The sequence below is a fragment of the Tamandua tetradactyla genome, chromosome 4 (assembly GCF_023851605.1).
Source record: "Tamandua tetradactyla isolate mTamTet1 chromosome 4, mTamTet1.pri, whole genome shotgun sequence".
NCBI lineage: Eukaryota > Metazoa > Chordata > Mammalia > Pilosa > Myrmecophagidae > Tamandua > Tamandua tetradactyla.
In genome coordinates this window covers 167,817,324-167,838,702 of record NC_135330.1, presented here as the reverse complement: position 1 = coordinate 167,838,702, position 21,379 = coordinate 167,817,324, and the positions used below count along the sequence as shown (strand labels likewise).

Genomic DNA, 21,379 nt, shown 5'->3' with positions numbered 1-21,379 from the left:
AAATTTTTACTAGGCTTGTTTCTTTTTATCTTTCATGTTGAAGACTCTGGGAGAGTTCTTTTCTGGAGATTTTGGGAAATTTCCTCATAATTTTACTTTAAAAATTTTCATCCCTTCCTTTCTGTGTGTTTGTTTTGTTTGTTTGATGTTTGATTTCTTAAGGCTTTTCTTTAGTGGGCCTTAAAATTCTTTTTCTGTTTGTCCTACTTCCTTGGAGGTTTCTTCAATTCTGTTTCTTATTCCTTTATTGAATTTTTGAAATCTGTTATCATATATAATTTCCATGAGCTCTTTCTTGGAAAGAAAGACATGATTTGGGGGGAGGTTAAATTTTGTTTTTACTCCCTGCCTTTCCTCTGGTTTTCCTTTTTCCCTTTTGTTTTTTTTAGCCACTCTTTCACATTGGAGGATGTTCCAAAAGTCTAAGAATCCTTGGCCATTTGTTCATACTTAAGAGTGAGGAACTAGAAAGTATGTGCATGGGACAGGTCTTGTGGACTCGTGGGCCTCACTATATGAAGTGACCAAATGCCCAGCCAGCCTTGACATATTACACATATTGGCACCTGTAGGTCTTTTTGCTAGAGATAGTCAGTTCCCTCAGAGTAGTTTCTGCTGGTCTATGTCTGGTTGCAGGCCTTTTGAAACTGAGTAGGCAGTTTCTGGGGGTTAATCAAATGACTACTGGCCCTATGTTAGTTGTATGGCTTAGAACTGAACAAAGTAAATGTACTTTCCTTGGTACTTGTTTCCTAGTCTCATGGAGTTTCTCTCTACGTATTCATAGTACAGTACAAATAAAATACTCCAGGAGTCCTTCATACAGCTTTGTGGAGCTCTTTTTCTTTATGTAGTTCGCTCCTTTTGGGCACTCTGTCCTCCACATTCTGGCCACATTGGCCTTCCTTAAGTCCAGCTGGTCTCTTCAGCTGAGCAAGGCAGCTGGCCTCTGAGTTGTCTCCAGGCAGAAAGCTGAGGTGTTGAGAAGGCCCACTTAATTTATTTCCCTTCAAAAGAAGGTTCATAGGCTTACACTGCCTGTTGACTGAAATCTGAAAACTGTTGTTGCAACTATTTTGATGAGTGTTCTAGTTGTTAAGTGGGAGTGTAAGTCCAGACCCTGTTACTCTTTCATAGCCAGAAGTCAGGGGTCCAAAAGCAGTTATCTCCAAGGGTCAAGCAGGTAAATTTTGTGAAAGAAGAGGCCTAGATATAAAATAACTGGGAATGCTAGAGACTGGAACCCAGGTGCCTCTTTTACAGAGGGTAGCTGCTTCTCAGCTGTAGCTGATGTTGCCTTGTGGAATTAATAGGGCAATGTTGCCAGATCATCTGGTTTTTCAAGAAGTACAAGAAATACAGATTTTTAGTTAAATCTTATTATATTAATTACTGGTAACTAATTTTAAAAAGCAAAATACACTGTGCAGCACATATACCAAAAAAATGGTGGAGGCAGTGGGTGCCAAAGAATACATCTATCTGTAGGTTAGTCTGCTAGTTTGCAACTTTTGCCACAGAAGAAGAGAGGCCATGCATGTTGACGTAGGAGAGTATATTTGGGCCCTAGGTCAAGACTATAGCACCACTTAATGTTCACTAAAAATTATTTTTGATTGATAGCTCATCAGCATGTAGATGTTTCATAGCACATTCCCAACCCTCAGCTTCAAGCTGCCAGTGTGAACAACACGGTGATATGAAAATATGCTCATTGCCAATGTTAAAGTAAGGAGTATCACAATGAATTTAATTGTACATGACAGAGCTTAACTCCTTGTGGAAGATTCCCAAATAGGAGTTTCAATTATATTCTTAAATTAAGAGGACTTTTAAGTTAATTTTCAGCTGAATTTTCTGGCATTGGCCTAACAAAAGTTTGATATTTGGTAATCTTGCTTTTAAGGTAGGAAGTAATTGTTTTGTGTGTAAGAATTTTGTTAGTTTTTTCGTGCCTGCAAGTATAGGTGTTTTATAAGTATAGCAGCCCTGAAGTTAGGCTATCATTTTGTCTCTGGAATGCATTTCAAAATATAAGGCTCTGACTTCAATGGAAGTCTCTCCTTTCTTTTTAAAGTCAGGGTTTAATTTTGCATTTAATGAATTATATCTAAGGTTTCAAAAGTTTAAAATAATTTACTTTTTTCTTCCATGTCTATTTATAAATTAAGCCCCCAAATTTTTGATTTAAGTGTTTTGTTATTTTTGGACATTGTGAAAAAAAAAATTGTTTGATTAATGCTATTAGTTTGAAGAAATGCTTAAACTAAATTTTTAAATAGTCCTGAAAGAAATAACGGTTAGAATCTTAAATACTAAAAGTTATTTTAGAATCCTTAAAATTTATTACATTTATTTTGCAGATGAGGAAACTGAGGCTTAATAGGATGAATAACTTAGAACCAAGACCTAATGTTCTTTCCCCACCTTTAACTTTTTATTTTCAAAATTGTGAATATGTGAAAAGAGTAGGTCAGGGTTTGGGAGAAAACTCACTTAATTTCTAGCCTTTTGACTCTTCCTCTGTTTCTTGCCTTGAAGTTTAAGTGAGGTCCAGAGTGGCAGTTACTGAGTCCACAGCAGACCATCTGTGCATAGCAATTTGTATAGCTTTGCCAAGAACAGCACCTTGCTTTGTGTTCCTAAGAACTGTGCTGCAGAGAACACAGGCAGATGCTTAGAAAGATTGTCCTGTCCCTGAGACACAGGCTGAGGAGCTTATGGACCTATGGATAGCCAGCTAGAATTTTAGTGGGTAGGTGGGATGGGGAGCTGTTGTGTCTCATAGAGTTGGGAGTTTGTGGTTTCATGTTTCATGCCTATGCTTTTAAAAGATTCTGTCAATCTTGTGCTAGAGCTGAACCTCTGTCCAGTGCAGCAGTTCCTAACTAGAAGTGATTTTGTCCCCCAGAGCACATTTGACAATCCCTGGAGACATTTTTTGGTGGTCAAGACTAGGAGGGTTGTGGTTACTACTGGCATCTTGAGTAAAGGTCAGGGATGCTGCTAAATATCCTACAATGCGAAGGATACTCCCATACAAGAAAAAATTGTCCACTCCCAAATGTCAGTAGTTCCAAGATTGAGAAGCAGTATTTAATACACATGGACTACTGTGTTTATGCTTTGAGCCAGACTTGCTTTCATGGGCATAGAAACTGTAGGCATGAAGAAAGACTGTATAAACATGGAGGCCAAATGCATTTTGGAATTCATAACTGATTACAGAGTTTCAGATAAGCAAGTTCAATGTATTGATAGATAATGGTTTGCTTTTCAAAATATAATTCCACACACTGTTTCATTGAGGAAAATACGAACTAGAGGAAGTTGAAAATTTAAGTGAAATGTCATTTGTTCAGCAATTATCTTTCTAATGCCTACTGTGTGCCAGGCATTTTTCTAGAGACTGAGGATATAGCCTTGAACAAAAGAAAAGAAAAATCTCTGCCTTTATGCAGTTTTCATTACATTGGAGAAGACAGAGGATAAACAAAATATGTAAAATTTAAAATGTAGCAGATTGAAAAATATAGCTTTAAAGGAAATAGAGCAGTGAAGGTGAATAGTGATTGGAGATGTGTGGGGAGGAGCTTGCACTTCTAAATAGGGTAGTACGAAATGCCAGTGAGAGAGCAGCTATTGGTAAATAATAATTGCTCTAAGGCAATTCAAATTTTTAAAAAATGGGTCACTATCATTTTTACATTTCAGAACAACAAAGTCAGGCGTTTTGCTTTTGAGCTCAAAATGCAGGACAAAAGCAGTTATCTTTTGGCAGCAGACAGTGAAGTGGAAATGGAAGAATGGATTACAACTCTAAACAAGATTCTCCAGCTCAACTTTGAAGCTGCAATGCAAGAAAGGCGAAATGGAGACTCTCATGAAGGTAGGTACATCTAGCTCACCCCAGGCGCACACACACACTCTGCAGAATTTCTTTCTTTTTGCTAGGCTCACAGGAGGGCAGATTTGAGCTCCTTACGAATATTCTTTTGGCTCAGATTATGTCACATTAGAATTTACTACACTGATTATCAGTTTTTTGGTAAGGATACAGTGTAAAGGAGGCAATACGTATAAGGAGAAGAACCATAGCTTTGGAGACAGCTAGGAAGACCTGGATTCGCATCACAACAATACCCTGTTTTAGTTGTGTGACCTTGAGCAAACTACTTATGGTTTCCGACTCTCATCTTGATCACCTATAAAATGAGAATACAAATTAAACTTGCTTGTCAAGGGAAGATTAATATAATGTACCTGGCATAGAGCCAGCACTTAACATAATAAAGTTATTGTTTGTTCATTTATAATATTCTTTGGACTTCTCAAGCACATTTAGGATGAGTGGAAGCCTCATTAAATTGGTGGGGAAAATCTGACTGAGTGGAAGTCTCAGATTAAATTGGTGGGAAAAATATGGTTAAGTTCTTGATAGTTCATTTTAAGCCCTCAGGTGATTGTCAGTCTGGCTGCAGACTAAAAATACTGGGGAGTTTTAAAAAATCACTGTTTCCTTGGCCTTACCAAAGATTCTAATTTATTAGTAGCGCCTGGGTTGCTCTGATTTTTGACAGGTGTACATGGATGTGGCCATGTGGGCTATTGTTTCTAGCATGTATCAGTTTTGATAGAGTGTCCATGATGTACCAGCTACTAAATATTTAAAAATCACCACTGGGCCTGGGCATTGGTATTTTTTTTTTTTGAAAACCCCCTAGGTGTTTCTAATGTGCAGCCAGGATTGAAAACTACTCAGTTGGAGGGCACATAGAGAAACAGTCTTTGTCCCCCTGTTTTAAATAAAATTTTTTCAATTACTGGTGACTCACATTATCTATTTTACCATTTTAGATGATGAACAAAGCAAATTGGAAGGTTCTGGTTCTGGTTTAGATAGCTACCTGCCCGAACTTGCCAAGGTAACATCATCTTAAATTTTCTGCTCTTTATGGAATTTAGCATCATCTTAAGTTTTCGGACTCATTTCTCATATTTCTCTCATGAATCTGAGATGATGTGAAATATGTTACTGACATGAGTCAGATTTCAGTGTATTTTCCAGTGTGCTCCCTACAGTGTATTGCCTTTTTATTCTTTTTAAGTGTTTATTTCGTATAATATTTAATACTGCCTCATGAGTTTTGAAGAAATAATCAAAATACATAGGTAAAGTGTTTCCATAATAAAGTAGTACTTGCCAGTTTTACACATATGCTCCCCCTTGTTCAAGTTAATGGATGTAATTCCAAAGAGGAGGATCTGTGACCATCTTGCCACTAAACCAAAGAGAGTTTTCCGAGGCCACTTTCAATGGAAAAAAATAAAGTCATACCTGTGTTATAATTTTGAGAAACTTAAAAGATACTGAAAACACAAAGCAACCCTATTTCCACCACCTGCATTCAATACTGGTTACTGTATTGTCATTTTTAGCTTCCCATTTTTAAAAAAGAAATAAAATATTCATTATAGCTGGATTTCTTTTTACATACCTCCTTAATCCCATTCCTTTCCTCCCCTGCACCACCAGAGACGCTTTCTATTTTGTGTTGCTGAGATTGCTGCCATTTCATTCATTTTTATATTTTTACAAATATATCAATCATAATTTATATATGGTAGTGTTTTGTATGTTTAAAGTGTTATGTAAATGCTACCATACTATATATGTTCTCTTTATTTGCTTTTATTTTTAAATTCAGCCTTGTTTTTGAGATCTGTCTAAATTGGTGAATAGATTTAGTTCATCCTTTTTATATTGTATAAACATTTCATTTTAGTTGTTCTATTATTTCCAATGCTACGAACAATGGTACAATGAATATCTTTATTCTTTCCTCCTTGTATGCATCTGTGAATGACCCTTTTTTTTTAAATGAGAGAAATATCGTTGTCTTCCTTAGCCCTTTATAGTCTTACTCTGTTATTGCCTTTCTATTTTATTTTTGAGAATGCAGTGAAATAATGACCCTAAACACCCACATCTTAAATACTGTAATAGAAAATAGTTCATCTATATACAATTATAAATAGAGAAGCATTCAGAATTGGCCTTTATTTTAAGACAGTATGACTGTTCTAAAATATAAAATCTCCCTTCTTGACTGGAATTTAGAGCTTTGCTTTTCTTTGGGATTTGACTGTTGCCACAGTGTCTTTTTAGCACCTGCCTATTAAAGCTAATTTTAGTGCCCCTCTTGAACCTCCTCACAGGCAGGGAAGACTTTTGACTTGTGTGTTTATATTTTTGATGTTATGCACTTTTTTGTATTGTGCTTTGCACTGAGATTTGCTTCTTTGTTTTTGGATGTTTTAGGGTTTATGATTTCTTAAAATGTTTAAACCTGTTTTGCTTTTAGGTTTTTTTGAAGCGAATAATCTATATGATGCAGTCTAAAATTTAGAAACTTACTTTCTACACTTACCGGGCACACAGAATTGACACCTAGGAGAAGATTTGTACTATTTGAGTCTAAGGATGATTAATTGGAAATCAGTATTTTTTCCCTGTGAAGACATACTGGGGATTAGCCCTTCATCTCATCTATCGCTGTCTTTCTCTGCCCAGCCAACATAATTCAGTATCCCTGGATTCTAAGACCTAAGGAAAACATTTTCTTTAAATAATATCTATATAACTTATATTCAGAATTATTTTCAAACTATGGGTTACAACCAAATTAGTTGAAGTCATTTTAATAAGTGCAATTTAATTGGCTCCAACCTCCCATTTCTTGTTCTTTTGTTTGATGTTTTAAAATTTTTAATTTTTTACTAAAGTATAACTTACATGGGCTAAAATGCGCAAGTATTATTGTCCATCTTGATGGATTTCACATCTTTAACTCATGCAACCATTATCCAGTACAAGATCTGGAACATTTCTAGCACCCAACAGACTAGCTTCTGGCCCCTCCCTGAGGATCCTCACATTATTTTGACCTCTGTCACCAGAGATAGTTTTGACTGTTCTAGAGCTTCCTATAAATAGAATCTTATGCTATGTACTCTTGGTGTCACACTTCTTTTGCTCAAGATTATGTGACCCACATTAAAAAAACATAAATAAATGGAATAGACTTAATATAGAGATTTTGTCCTTAATAGTGATAGATATTATTTCAGTGTAGGAGTGTGTGCAAGAGAAGGGTTGAGGAGAGGGAGGGAGGGAGAAAGGGAGAGCCAGAAACAGAGCCATGTATTTCTTGCTGTGGGTCATGGACAAAGTCTGAAAAATGCAACATTATAAGGGACTTCACTTTTTTTCCCTACTTCCTGTCTGTTTGTTTTTTTTTTTTAAAGCATTATTTAAGCATTCAGAAAAAGGCAGAAGGTAGTTTTTCAAAAGGAAATATTTTAAATGTTAAAATATTTTGTATGGTCATTTACTCAACATCCTACCATTGATGGGCTGAGTTGTGTGTTGGCATTGCATTTTTGACAGCTGCTCAGTTTAGGCAAGGTGGGGAGCCCAGGAGATATGTGCTCAGCTCCCAGTCCATTCACAATCCAGGGCCTTAAGGAAAAGTGTGGTTTGGGCTGTTTATCATCTCTCTTGCCCACAACCTGGGCCCCCACCCCCACACCCCATTCTTCCAGCATATCAGAGGGTGGAAATCATTTGGACCTTTTAAGAAAGCAGGGAATTTGGTAACCTGTGGGCTAGTTTTTAGAAAGAATAGATTTCTGTGGTCACAGAATCAGGGATTGAAGAGTGAGAAGGGGTGGGGGGAGAAAGGCACAGATATACGGCTGTGCAAAGTGAAAGAGTTTAGTCAGAGGATGGTGAGTTGAAGTAGTCAGGTACAGGGAAGGAAGCTGTGAGAGAGGGTCAGAGGTGGGAGGTGGGCCATAGTTAGTAGGAATTGCATAGGAAAGGAATAGAACAATTGGAGACGATAGAAGGTAGTTAAAGGTGGAATTTAATACTCATTCCCCTCTTTGGTCAACTCCGCTTTCTGCCTCACTCATCCTGTTGCCCCGGCTTTTGTTTTCCACCGTGACTATGATATAACCAAACAGGATATGATTGACAGGAAGTTGTTTTAGTACAAAAATAACTGGTGTCTCATTCTGAAACATTATAGAGAGGCCCTTTGCTTGTGGTGTGAGTAATGTGGACCTAGATTTCAGAATATTTGTATATTCTTGGAACTTATATCTTTGTACATTTAGTGCTGAACATCTTTATTGTTTTCATATTGAGGCACATGCTGTATCTACCTTAAATCTGTTCTTTTCCTCCTATTGTCTAATATGGAACCAAGCCAAGCATACTTTTGTTGTAAATGTGACAGGATTTATAGTATCAGAGTGCCCAGTATTGTAAACTTCTTGTAAAAACTTAAATAGACAAACGGTAGTTGAAGTTTGCTAATTGGTTTCTTCCCTGGCTACTAGTTATTTAAGGGACCAGGCATGACATTAAGAACCATTGCTCTGCTCTAGTGTCTGAGATCACAGTATTTACCTTTGTTGAAGGACTCAAGCAGATGATTCAGAAGTAGAACATCTGAACAAGGTGCTGTAAGGTGCTTTACAGCACCTTGTACTGCTGGTTTTGTAAAGAAATGTTGTGGCAGTATATGGTAGAGAGCAAATTTTTTTGGTTCTGTTAAATAGAGATACATGTTCTTGCTCTTTTGCTGTGAAAAATAAGGAAAGGTTTTAGGGAAATGGAGTTAAGAAGTGATCCCATCCCATCTGGAGAGTGTCTGCCTCAGCCAAAGCCATGTTTCACTCTGTAAACATGAACCAATCCATAGAAATGCCCTTTAACCTACATAAGCCCTAATGCTTCCATAGATATCATCAAGATAAACTTCGTTGTGGCAAGAGATTTGAGCCATCACCTTGTTCAACATTTTTATTCATGTTGCTGCATGTAGACAATTGGTTCAATATAGGGTTTGGTTCATTGCTGAGAATCTATTATAACAACTCCATGGTAGAAAAAATTAGGAAGATGTTTAAACCATTTCTCATTAGATATGTTTTCAATGTAATCATAAACTTTGTTCAGTCACCAGTAGAGTGCTTTCGCCACCGTGGCTGTCACTGCCCGTTGGAGTGGTGAAATGTAACTCATGGTCTTTGGGGAAGGTAGCAGATAAGAGAAGACATTCAATTCTGATTTTATAGACTTAAGGCTGGAAATTCAAAGTAACAGGTTTGATTGCCAAGAAGTTGAGATAAATTTAGAGGTACCAGGCATGAGAAATAATAGGTTAGAAATGACTGTATTTCAAATACATTGAAAGCCTCTTCTAACTTTTTCTTTCTAATTCCCAAATCCCAGATCTCCAGCTCCCATCTCAGCCACCATACGTCTTTTTAAGCCCATCTCCTCTGTTCTTCTGTCCATCACTTCAGTGTTGGGGCCCTTGGGATTCTGTCCTCAGATTCACTTTTCTCCAGAGGCTCTCATCCACTCCTAAGACTTCATTTCCCACCTCTATGCTAATGCCTTCCAGATCTCTAATTGCAGCTTTCATTTCTGCCTTGTGCTGAAGTCTTTTCTACCCGGCTATCTACTGCATGTTTCTGCTTGGAAATCCCACAGGCCTTTCCAAGCCCCATTTTGTTTATCATCTTCTCCGTAAGCCTGCTCTTCTTCCTCAATTATTTATCTCGGTTAATGGGGTTACCAGTCAGTAAACTAAAGCTAGAAATGTGAGATTTGTTATGGGACTTGCCATGAGTAGAAGAAGCTGTTGTAATCACCCAGGAGAAGTCATGGGTGCTTCCTATTTGCACTCTTTTTAATCCATTGCCTCAGTCCTACCCAAGAGATGCAGTTCTGGCTATTTTATTCCCTTGCTTACAATATTGCAGGTGTATCTGGATTCTGAATGAAATCCTCAATCCTTAACATACAAATCCCAAACTCATGTCTCTTCGCTTTTCCCCCTCAAGCCCAGCTATTCAATAACAGTGAATGACTTGGTCTTTTCTCAGGTGTGACTTGTACCTGTGCACCTGTTGTTCTGTTTTCTCCTTTCCTGGCCAAACATTCCTTGTCATTCAAAATGGGCCTTCCTCTAGGGGGTGGGGATGAGGGAGTCTTTCCTACTACTGCCCCCTAGTCCAGGTTAGTTCCCACTGTACCTTACACATTCTTACTGCCTCTGTATGCTCTTTCTCCCCTGTTTGAGTTCCTTGGGGGGTGGGGACTTTGTTTCATTCATGTTTGTGTCTCCAGTACCTGATATGTAATACAGGCTCAAGAAGTATTTACTGAATGAATCAGGAATGCCCGTCTTGCCTCCGCAAACTCCTGTAACTGTCCTTCAGTGTCTACTGAAGTCATTCAAGACATTCCTTTCTCTTCCTTTGCTCATACCTTCAATCCTAGACTGGATTCTAAACCGTTTTTGTCATCTGGGCTCATTTCCATCCTCATTATCTTTGTTCATGGTGTTCATCCTTTTGATTTGACCTGGAATGTTTATGTTTTCTCCTTTTACTATATAAATGCCCTATTCTTTATTCAAAGACAATTCCAAATTCCATTACTTTCTGAAGACTTTCTTGACAGTTTAATGCTTGATTATTCGCTCATGTCTTTGTATTATTTTTGGCTCTCCAATTGGTTGTCAGCTTCCTAAGGGCAGAGTTCATGTTAGAACTTCTTTTTTCCCCACTGCACTTATATTGTGGACAACATACTTGTTGTTACATGCTTGTTCAGGGAAATGAAGTTGACTCTTCAAGATGAGGCACAGTTGTTGGGAGTCTGACTCTGCAGGATGGGGCAACTTTCAAACCTAACTGGATACCCATCTCAGACAAGGATTTGTTTTTTTCTCATATATATATTTTTTTTAATTAGAGAAGTTGTAAGTTTACAGAAAAATTATGTGTGAGATATAAAGTTTACACATATCACCTTGTTACTAACACTTTGCGTTAGTGTGGTATATTTGTTACAATTGATGAAAAACAGTGTTTGTTTTAATGTTATCTTTTTTTAAGAATTACTTGTATGTTTATTATTCACAGTTAATCACTATACCAAATAACTATCCACAGAGTTAAAGGATTAAGTATACAGGTCTTTTTATTTAAACACTGATTTTTTCTTTTTAAATATAACACATAAAATTTCGTTCAGCAAGGCTTCATGATATACACCAATTCCAAAATAAACAATCAAATGGTCCAGGTATAGAATGCCAGAGATTCCTTTTATTTAGTGAGGAGAGAAGCAGAAGCAGAGGGAGCAAGGTTTAATGTCATTTTTATTTATCTTTTTATCAGAGCACAAGAGAAGCAGAAATCAAACTGAAAAGTGAAAGCAGAGTTAAACTTTTTTACTTGGACCCAGATGCCCAGGTAAGAAATATTTAAAATTTAAAACGAAGTAGGGGGTCAACAATGCCATCCTGACCAAAAGTGGGAAGAGAAGTGTTATCAGTGGCTGAGAGAATTCAAATAAAGTCGAGAGGTTACTCTGCAGGTCACTCGTAATGCAAGCTTCAGTTGGACATTGCTACCTATCATAACTTGCCAAACCCCAACCAAAACCATTCCTGCCAATCCTGAAGAACATTTAGGACATTATTTAAGATTCTACAAAGGTTCCATGCACTAGGGTAACTTCCCAGAAACCTACAACCCCCAGATGAATCCCTAGACCAAATATGTCCTGAAACTTAGAGGGGCCAGCCTCTCCAGAATATCAGCTAGTTCCATCCCCCTACCCCATATTATCAGCAGCCCCTTCCAACAGAAAAAGTTACAGTGGGCATAGCCCAACTATCCCTAAAAAGTGGGAAAAAGATCAAAGGGGATGGTGGAATTATACAGAGAAGGTAGGGTTTAACAAATGAGTATGATTGCTGAGTCATTATATTGATATTTCTTTTAGTCTTCAGTATCTTAGAGCAGCTAGAAGTAAAAACCTAAAATTGTGGAATGGTAATGCATACCAAACTCTGAAATCTGTTCTACAGTTAATTGTTGTGATTGGCTTTAAAATTTATTGCTTTTTTGTATGTTATTTTTCACAAAAATGAAAATTTTCTTCTATCCTGCAGTGTTTTGGAGCAGCTAGGGGGAAAAATCTGAAATAGTGTAATGTAACCTGTAACAAACTCTGAAATCTGTTCTGTAACTACTTGTTGAAGTGCACTTTGAAAATCATTTCTTTTTCTTTTTCTTTTTTTCTTTGTATTATTTATATTTAACAATAAATAAATGTTAAAAAAGCAAAACAAAATGAATGAGGGGGAAGAAAATCTTTGACAGGCCTATTTGTTTTGGATTGTTGCAATGTAATAAGAGTGTAGAAATTTAGGGGGAAAGAGGTACTATTAAAAATTACCTAATATTCCCATTACCATAGCATTATCGTTAATATTGTGCTATTCAGCAGATTCTTAAAAATTGAAAAAGATTTATCCTGAGACATTCTCAAACCCCTCAGGTCCACAAAGAACTTGTAATTTACTCCATAATATTATTATCAGTGTAGATGCCCAGTAATCAGTGATATTTCCTGTCTATCCCAAGCCCAGTCCTAAATACAAGACTTACACTGTATGAGATCCACATCTGTGTCCCAACAAAGTACAAAACACCTGCATGGCATAATTTCAGAATTTCCTACAAATTGTAAGCAGTTCACAAGTTTACTTGAAGAGGGCAAAAGTTTTGCTGTATTTCCTCCCATTTATTTGTTGTCTTTTTTATTGCCCTCCTTTTCCCCTTTAACTTTAATTATAAGTATTTTTCTGTGTTTCTTCAAAGATTTTATAACCATGATTTTTAAGTTCAACTTAATCATCTATTGAATAGATAGATTCATCAAATTAATAGATCATTTATTTGACCATTATTATAAATTTAAGTGTTTTCCATTTTTTAATATCATAAGTAATACTATTGTGAGTAAAGAGTATACAGATTTTCCATATTTTAGTTAGAATCCATTGAATACCTTTATAATGGTATTCTTTTTAATGGGAGCCTAATATATATGTATATTTACAATTTTACGTTTTCTTTTAAAGAAGCTTGACTATTCATCAGCTGAGCCAGAAGTGAAGCCATTTGAAGAGAAGTTTGGGAAAAGAATTCTTGTCAAGTGCAATGATTTATCTTTCAATTTGCAATGCTGTGTTGCTGAAAATGAAGAAGGACCCACCACAAATGTAAATTTTCTTTTAAAAATAAAGATTTTTTTTTTGATCAGAAGTTTCAGTTGCCACACAGACAGGACATGACGCTCTAGTTCTTGGTATCAAAGAGATGCTTCACAGATAGTTGTTAGCCTGCTTTATGGCCAGTGATAAGGAGGGAAGTTTTATGTTCAGCATTCCAGGAAAGCATTTTCTTCCCAGATGCTTGAAGAGCACGGGTGCCTGTTTTCTGTAGATCATCAATTAAGTGGCAACACACATATATGATAATATAATTTCTTGTTTATCTCCTAAAATCTTTATAACTAACCATCTTAATGACAAAAGACTTGAATCATTTGGGCAGCAGCCGTTAATAGGTCTTTCTATTTCTTCTTTGATAGCAATATTCTTTCTTCCTGACAGTTTGAGCAATAGCGATAGTCTGCATTGTTTTGTTTTGGTCAGGTGGAACCTTTCTTTGTTACTCTATCCCTATTTGACATAAAATACAACCGAAAGATTTCTGCTGATTTCCACGTGGACCTGAACCATTTCTCAGTGAGGCAGATGCTGGCCACCACACCCACAGCCCTGATGAATGGCAGCGGGCAGAGCTCCCCTGCCCTGCAGGACCTGCTTCAGGAAGCCGCCATGCAGTATCCCAAGCAGGTGGGGGCCCGAAGGCTACCAAGATTTATTATGTACATGCCATGTAAATATATTGAAAATGCCAAAACGAGATCCTGTAAGGTATGGTGGGGGGTGTATTTCACTATTAATTAGGTTGACAGTATGTATATTTAGATGGATATATATGATTACACAGTAAAAACAAGCTGAGGAAAAGAAGTGATTCTTAAAATTTCTTATTTCTTTATTCTAAAGTTCTTCCTAATTGTCTTCCCTACCAGGTAGATTTTTTTTGAGCAGCTGATAAGCTATTGATTCCTAACCAATTTGGCTCCTGGTGCATCTTCATTACTATACTGTTTCACTGTTTTTCACAGCTTCAGGAATTTTATGTGTATGGGATTTGTTTAATATGGCTATGAATTCTACTTACTGAAAAAAAATGTTTGTCCTCTAGGGAATATTTTCAGTCACATGTCCTCATCCAGATATATTTCTTGTGGCTAAAATTGAAAAAGTCCTTCAAGGAAGCATCACACATTGTGCTGAGCCATATATGAAAAGTTCAGACTCTTCTAAGGTATGAATGACTTTTATGCTTTTATGATGATAAAAACCAAAAAGAAGTGAAGTTTTGGGTGACTTTATTTTGAAATATTAATGCTTAGAGAATCAAAATTAGCCTCATTTGTATTCCAAAAGATAGAAAATGTTCTTCATATATTTAACTTTGCATGCTGGATTTCTAATGAAAAGTAGTCCTATGTGTAAATAAAATGCTTCATTTAACTAATCTGTCTTGATATCCTAAAATAATTGGTAAGTGAATTGCCAATTTAATAGTAAATGTTCTGGCATTTAAAAATGCATTTATTATATTCAAATAGAGTTCATTTTACCTGCATGTGTCTCTAGGCTCTGGACTTGTCTTTCTCTACTTACATTCCTGTATGAGTTTCATTGAGTCAGTCCTTAAGATTAAATGACTATTGTTTTACATATTTATGTTTTAAACCCAAGAGGCATGATTTTGTAAATGTATCATGAAGTTGTTACCAAGTGAAAACAATATCTAAGATAAGAATTCACTTATCCAAGATAGGAATGCACTATACCCATAATAAGAAAGAAAGAGTGCATGTGTTTTTCAGAAATAGCTAGTAGAGGCCCTTTGCATACAGTAGACGATCAAGACAGGAGATTATGATTGGTTATATAAAACAAAGAATTTCTTTTTTCCAAAGTAACAACATTGTAAATAGAATTTATGTCCTATAAAGTCATAGAATATTGTATATTTGTGATAAAAAAAATAGCACACAAGCCAAATAATTTAATGGGTATATATTTTTTATTGTTTTTTTTTTTTCTGCTGCTGACTCCTGAGAAAAAAGTGGAATTAATTAGAAAAAAGCAGAGACAACTGAGAATTCTGTACAGATTGTGAACTGAAAGTGACTTTAGGGCCTTTCCAAGACTTTTAGCAGCGAATGGTCCTGGTCTTTATTATTATTATAGATTAGTCACTTCAAAGCAGTTGGTTTTTTTTCCAGTTGATAATGAATTGTCACTGCATTACTTTTTACTTTCAGCTGCAAGCAGAAATTTTTGTTGTTTTCTTAAACGTAAAGATGGAAGGGGACAAAAGAAAGTGGAAGGGAATGAGGGAGGAAAATTCTCCCAAGGTCACCACGTAAGAATTAGGAGAGAGATAAGGATTGAGAAAGGAGAGCATGAGCTAGAGCAAGTGTGTGCCTGGATGTGTTTGTGCGCCTGCATGTATATATTCATCTGAATGGAAAGAATTGCCCTGGAGCAGTGAAAGAAGAAATGTGGGGAGATTGGAGACCAGGAGATGATTTTGGCATAGGTGGTCTAGCCAGGTAGTGCCATTGATTCTGGTCCATGTGTTTTTTAGTTCAGAGGAAGCATGGTTATGATGGCAGACGTGGTGTATCTTTAGGTTGAAGAGGGATGAAAAACATACAAGATGTATGTTTTTCTAAGTAGTGTTCATTACTCGGGGGTGCCTGGGTATGGACGTACTATAGAATTATTGAACATTAGAGCTAGGTAGGATATTAGAAATCATCTAGTCCAAGACTTCCTTTTATACTTCAGAAGACTAATTATAGGAAGGTTTAGTATCACACAGCTATCATGGCCCAAAAGCACTTGACTATCATCTTCTACCTAGTAAGAGTTAGCTATTGAGTGCTATGGTGGCTGCCAGTTCTACAATATTTTTAGCTCTTTTAAAAAAAAAATTTATAAGTTGTCATCTGAGAGATGGCCCCTGATACATGGACTAGAGAACTGGTCAACAGTAGGAGTGGACATTCCGGAGTCTCTAACCTAGGTTTACTGAGTGGATTCAGAGGTTCCTTTTATTTTTGTGGTGTGTCCACTAAGATGTAGGATGCTCTTTAAAGAACATTGCCTGGTAGTCAAAAGACCTGGATTCTGAGCACCTAATTTACCTGGGTACCTTGGACAAATCCTTCGCCTCTCTGGGTTCCATGGATCCCATTTGTATATGAAGGATGATGTTACCACCTGCCCCTACCTTCCTCGCAGGGACAGTGTTAGGGTGAGATAATGTATGAGATAGTGCTGTGGACTCTGTAAAGCACTAAACATATGTAAGATGTTATTCTCATTTATTACAGTTCCAGTCAAGTAAAAGCCCATTTAGCCAGGCACATTGCTTTAGTAGTAAGCCTTTTTGGCTGGTGATAGCTGATATAGTTTAGTATCTGGAGAAAAGCTGTTTTAGTTTTCTAAACCATGTCTGTAAAACCTTGAATGAGAAGCTCTTTTATGTTTTTATTAATAATCAGTGGGGGCCCAAGATAAAATCTTTTCCACTGACTGTGTGCACAACATATTTCCAGGGCCCATTTAAGACAACTTTATTACTTCTGTTTGCCATATACCTGGTTTCAAACCTACTGTCTCATATTGGTGCAAAAGTCACATATTGCTGTATATTAAACTTCACATTGTATATTGTCCAATGCCCATTGAGCCTCTGTTGAAGTCTCCTTTTCTCTCATTACTTATAGAATGAAAAGCTCATCTGCTTGTATGTTACTCCATGCAGTCATTTTCCTAACAGCTCTGAAACATTGAATTAATGGGGCAGCTAAGACTCAATCATCTTTAATCAAGCAGATGTTACAGAGGAATTTTTTTTCTGTATATTGAAGTTGTCTTTTCATGTTCTCCGGGAAGGTGTAGAACATCATTTAGAGTAAATTTTTTATACATCATTTAAAGTAAATTTTTTATTTTGGAGGAAATTTTTATGAAAAGTCTCTTTAGGTGTCTACCATGAAAATATTAAAAAAGAAAGGGTAGGAGAGAGGGATAGAAAGAGAAGAAAAAAGGAAAGTAAAAACCCCAAAGGACAAAGATATGTTTTTATTCTGCCTTTCAAACATATTATGTTCTATTTGTACCCTAAGTAAGTCTGAGGGGTCAGCCCTCATTGGGTGCTTATTTGGTGCTTCTGTTTTAACTTTAAATTTTATGTACGTACTGCTTTTACTCCAGAAAATTTGTTATTGTTAGAACTTAGAAATCATTGTTTCTACATGAAAGTGTTTAATTAATAAGAAACGCCAGGGAGATAGACCAGTTTACCAACGACTGCATAACCCTGAGATGCCAGTCCTGGGGAAGCATAAATTACCCCATTTGAAGAAGAAAGGGAGGGTCTAGAGGATCTCCTAACATTTATTACAATCCAGTTTTTCTCTTTCATTCATGAAGGCAACAATTCCCATAGCATGATTATGAAAGAATCATAAAGTTTTGTATCTGGAAGGGATAATAGAAAAAGTATAGCCAAGCTCTTCATTTTTCAGGTGACGAAAAGTCAAGCCCAGAAGTGTTTGATGGCCTATTGGATCTACTGCTCTGTTGTTCCCCTTCTAGGTCTTCTAGTTCAGCACTTTTCAAACTTGATGGTACAGGTCACCAGAAAGCTTGTCAAAATGCAGGCTCGATCCAGGAGGTTTGGGTTGAGGTCTGAGACTGTATTTTTAACGAACTCCAGGTGATAGTGACGCTACAGGTTTGCTGTGCACTCTTTGGTTCACAAGGTGCTAGTATACATTTCTCAAAATTGGTTTGACTTTGATATATCTAAATAATTAGAATATCCTTCAACTTCTACCACTCTGACACGCTGAATCAAACTTTGCCTTGATAACAGTGCAATATCTGGTACAGACAAATCTGGGAAGATTAGGTGTCATCTGCTTTGTCTGTAGGAGTGTAGCTATTAATAATAGAACTGCCTTGCATTCATGTATCAGGCAAGAGTAAATATGCTCTACTTTGCTCTAAAAGGTTAACCAGTTAATCCCACAGCAAGCCAAAATTGACTATTAGGAAACAAAAATAACAGTTAACAGTAATTTATCCTTAAAACTCCAGACTATAGAATTGAAAACTGGTCAACTTAAATCAGCACCCATAATGTCTTAATAATGAAAGCCTGTCTCCTAGATCATGCTAGTCTGCACAAGCCAGTGTACATTAAGCGCTGTTAAAGTTTAGTGTTTCATTAGTGTTCTCAATAAGCTCTAGTAATCTTTTTGCTTGAATACCAAATATTAGTAATTACAAATAACTCTGTGGGCTAATAATAAGTAGCCCTAGTCATAAGGAACTATGAAATTCTATGAAATAGTATGCTTGTTACTTGTGAAAATCAAAGAAAAGACATGCATTTTGGTAACAGTCCTCATATTTCAAGAGAAATCTCTTAGGATCCCAGTATTGTGGTCCATTCTTTGAGAGTCACTGTTAGAGAATGTGTTAAAAAACTATACTGAGTGTACATCCAGCCAAATTCATTATTGTAAGATGTACTTTTTTCTGTGTCTACTGCTATGCTAAGGACTTGTTTAATGAACGTGTGATGATGAATGGCTTTTTATATCATAATTCTTCCTGTCAGTGGGATATGATATCTTATGACTTTATTCTTATGTCTTCAAGGTTGCTCAGAAGGTGCTAAAGAATGCCAAGCAGGCTTGCCAGAGGCTAGGACAGTACAGAATGCCATTTGCTTGGGCAGCAAGGTAAGAAGAACATATTTCATAGATAGTTACATACATACGTGCATACATACATACATGCATACATACACCTATATACATGGATGTCCAGTCAACCAACCCATGCAGTTTTGTCCAGTGAAAAAGAGAATTAGAATGTGTAAAGTAGAAAAATAAATAAGCTTCAAATCTGAAAGCTATTTATTAGACCATATTTCAGCTGAGCCATAGAGAGGAAAGATGCTAGCTGAAGGGTAGTCATTTTGAAACTGGCAGGGTGGACAGGAGTGTTTGCAGCTGAGCTGGGATTCCAGGTCCCAGGTCCCAGTCACTTGTCTCCAGTTGAGAGTGAGGTGGCAGCCCAGTGAGGCCAGACTAGCAAGTAAGCTTCATTTGTAGTCTCTACTTATTAGGTATTTGACTATGCATGTTGTTTTCTGAGCATAAGCCATTTGTTGTAACTGTTTTCTATGTAAATTGAGTTAGTATAATTCACCCTCATAAATATCTTCCTTATCTTTAAAACTGAGATTTTTGTTGGCTGTAGCCAATGGAATAATAACCAGACTTAAATCAGGTATTTATTTTGGTATTTTGAAAGCCCAATTTAGGAATTTTGCTTTGATATTTCAGGACATTGTTTAAGGATGCATCTGGAAACCTTGACAAAAATGCCAGATTTTCTGCTCTCTACAGGCAAGACAGCAATAAGCTCTCAAATGATGACATGCTCAAGTTACTTGCAGACTTTCGGAAGTGAGTTTCAGGGTCTTATTTATTTCCACACTTATAAAATAAAAATTCTGTGGGTGGGTGGGTGGGGGTGAGGAGATAGCAGTCTTAAATTGTTCAACTCAAGCATCATAGGGAATGTTGAAGGGGACAGCTTATGAATGTCATTATAGGCCATGCTAAGCAGTGTGCAACTTCTCCTCAAGTCCTGGGAAGGGAGAGAGAATTTAAAATCCTGTGAGTACTCTGGTTAATTTGAATTCTATAAAAAATCTTTACAGGAAGAACCTTTGAAGGGGGTGAATAGGACCTCAGCAAAACCACTGCAAGTGGAAATAGGAAGAAGGGACTAATTTAAGTGCCAAAGAGGCAGAATAGATAGATTGTGGTTTCCTGACTAGGTGTGAAGGTAGAAGAGAGAAGTGGGTAGTAGTTTAATAGGATAAATAACTCTAGATTTCTGACTTGCTTGATGGATTGACTCATGGCACCATTAACTGAATGGATGATTGGGGGGAAAGATAACTTCTTTAGTTCTTAACTATTTGGAGGCATTGTTCTAAATACTTTACCTATAATGAGATAGGTAATATTGCTATACTCTATAGAGAAAGAGATTGAGCGAAAGACCAGTTAAGTAGCATGTCCAATATCAGTAAACCAGTTGTAGGTGGAGGTCAGCTGGTCTAAGAGTCTGTCATCTCAGCTGCTGTGCCTCTCCATCATAATGCTTTCACATCTGAACCTATAAAATTGATTTCCTGTGCTAGGGAGATAGATTTCAGAATATTTTCCAGGAAATTTCTGGAAATGAGAAGAAACTGTAGATATTAGGAGGTAATGAAAAAGTGCAACTAAAAACCAGATACTAACTATTTTATGCCATAGATACCTTTTGAAAATGTTTATGGCATAAAATAGTTAGCATCTGGTTTTTAAAAAAAATGCACATCAGAGTAACAGTATTATCAGTTTTCCTAGAACTCAAGAATGGTTGTTTTGCTTTCATTTCTTACCTTCTTCCCACTTCTCTGTTTGCAAATGGTGAGAGTAGCAGAAATGAGCTGTAGAAACAGGTTTAATAATTTTAAAAACTTAGAGATACATTTCTCCTAATAATCTAATAATTTTTCCCTGTCAACAAGCAGCTTTAGCTTAAAGATGACGTGGAAACTCTTATCAAGGGGTTTTAAAAAGTGCAGAAGAAGATTTTAGATGGATCATGTTGGGTCTTTATGAAATCAACAAAGGATTTTCAAGGTTTCTTTCAGTCAGTGCTGTGATTCTTGATTGTTTTGATTTCCACCCCACTTCCCCCAATCCTGCCCCCCACACACACTTTTTGGGCTTTAATGGCAAATACAACCCCAGATTTCCCTTCACTACACTAATTTCCTTCCTTCTAACCAATTTGTCAGTTCAGTGAGTGTTCTAGTTTGCTTGCTGCCAGAATGCCACACACCAGAGACGGATTGGCTTTCAATAAAAGGGGATTTATTTTTTTAGTTCTTCAGAGGAAAGGCAGCTGACTTTCAACTGAGGTTCTTTCTTGCGTGGGAAGGCACAGGGTGATCTCTGCTGGCCTTCTCTCCAGGCCTCTGGGTTCCAACAACTTTCCCCTGGGTGATTGCTTTCTGCGTCTCCAAAGGCCTGGGCTGAGCAAGTGCTGAGATGAGGTATGCTGAGCTGCTTGGGCTGTGCTATGTTGAACTCTCTCATTTAATCACCAGCCAATTAAATCAAACATCACTCATTGCAGCCGTCATGGCTCCTAACCGACTGCAGATGTAATCAGCAACAGATGAGGTTCATAGGCCA

The 21,379-nt window shown here is 36.9% G+C and overlaps 1 protein-coding gene across 6 annotated transcripts in view; it reads left to right on the top strand.

Annotated features, from left to right (window-relative positions):
- Positions 1-21,379, top strand: part of DOCK9 (dedicator of cytokinesis 9) — a 341,474-nt gene that overhangs the window by 200,987 nt on the left and 119,108 nt on the right. For all 6 annotated transcript variants that reach the window (XM_077158579.1, XM_077158575.1, XM_077158574.1 and 3 more), the window contains exons 8-15: positions 3,715-3,889; positions 4,858-4,925; positions 11,266-11,340; positions 13,020-13,160; positions 13,596-13,799; positions 14,218-14,340; positions 18,771-18,853; positions 19,463-19,585. In XM_077158579.1, the coding sequence (XP_077014694.1) occupies positions 3,715-3,889; positions 4,858-4,925; positions 11,266-11,340; positions 13,020-13,160; positions 13,596-13,799; positions 14,218-14,340; positions 18,771-18,853; positions 19,463-19,585 (992 nt within the window). The remainder of the gene's footprint in view (positions 1-3,714; positions 3,890-4,857; positions 4,926-11,265; positions 11,341-13,019; positions 13,161-13,595; positions 13,800-14,217; positions 14,341-18,770; positions 18,854-19,462; positions 19,586-21,379) is intronic.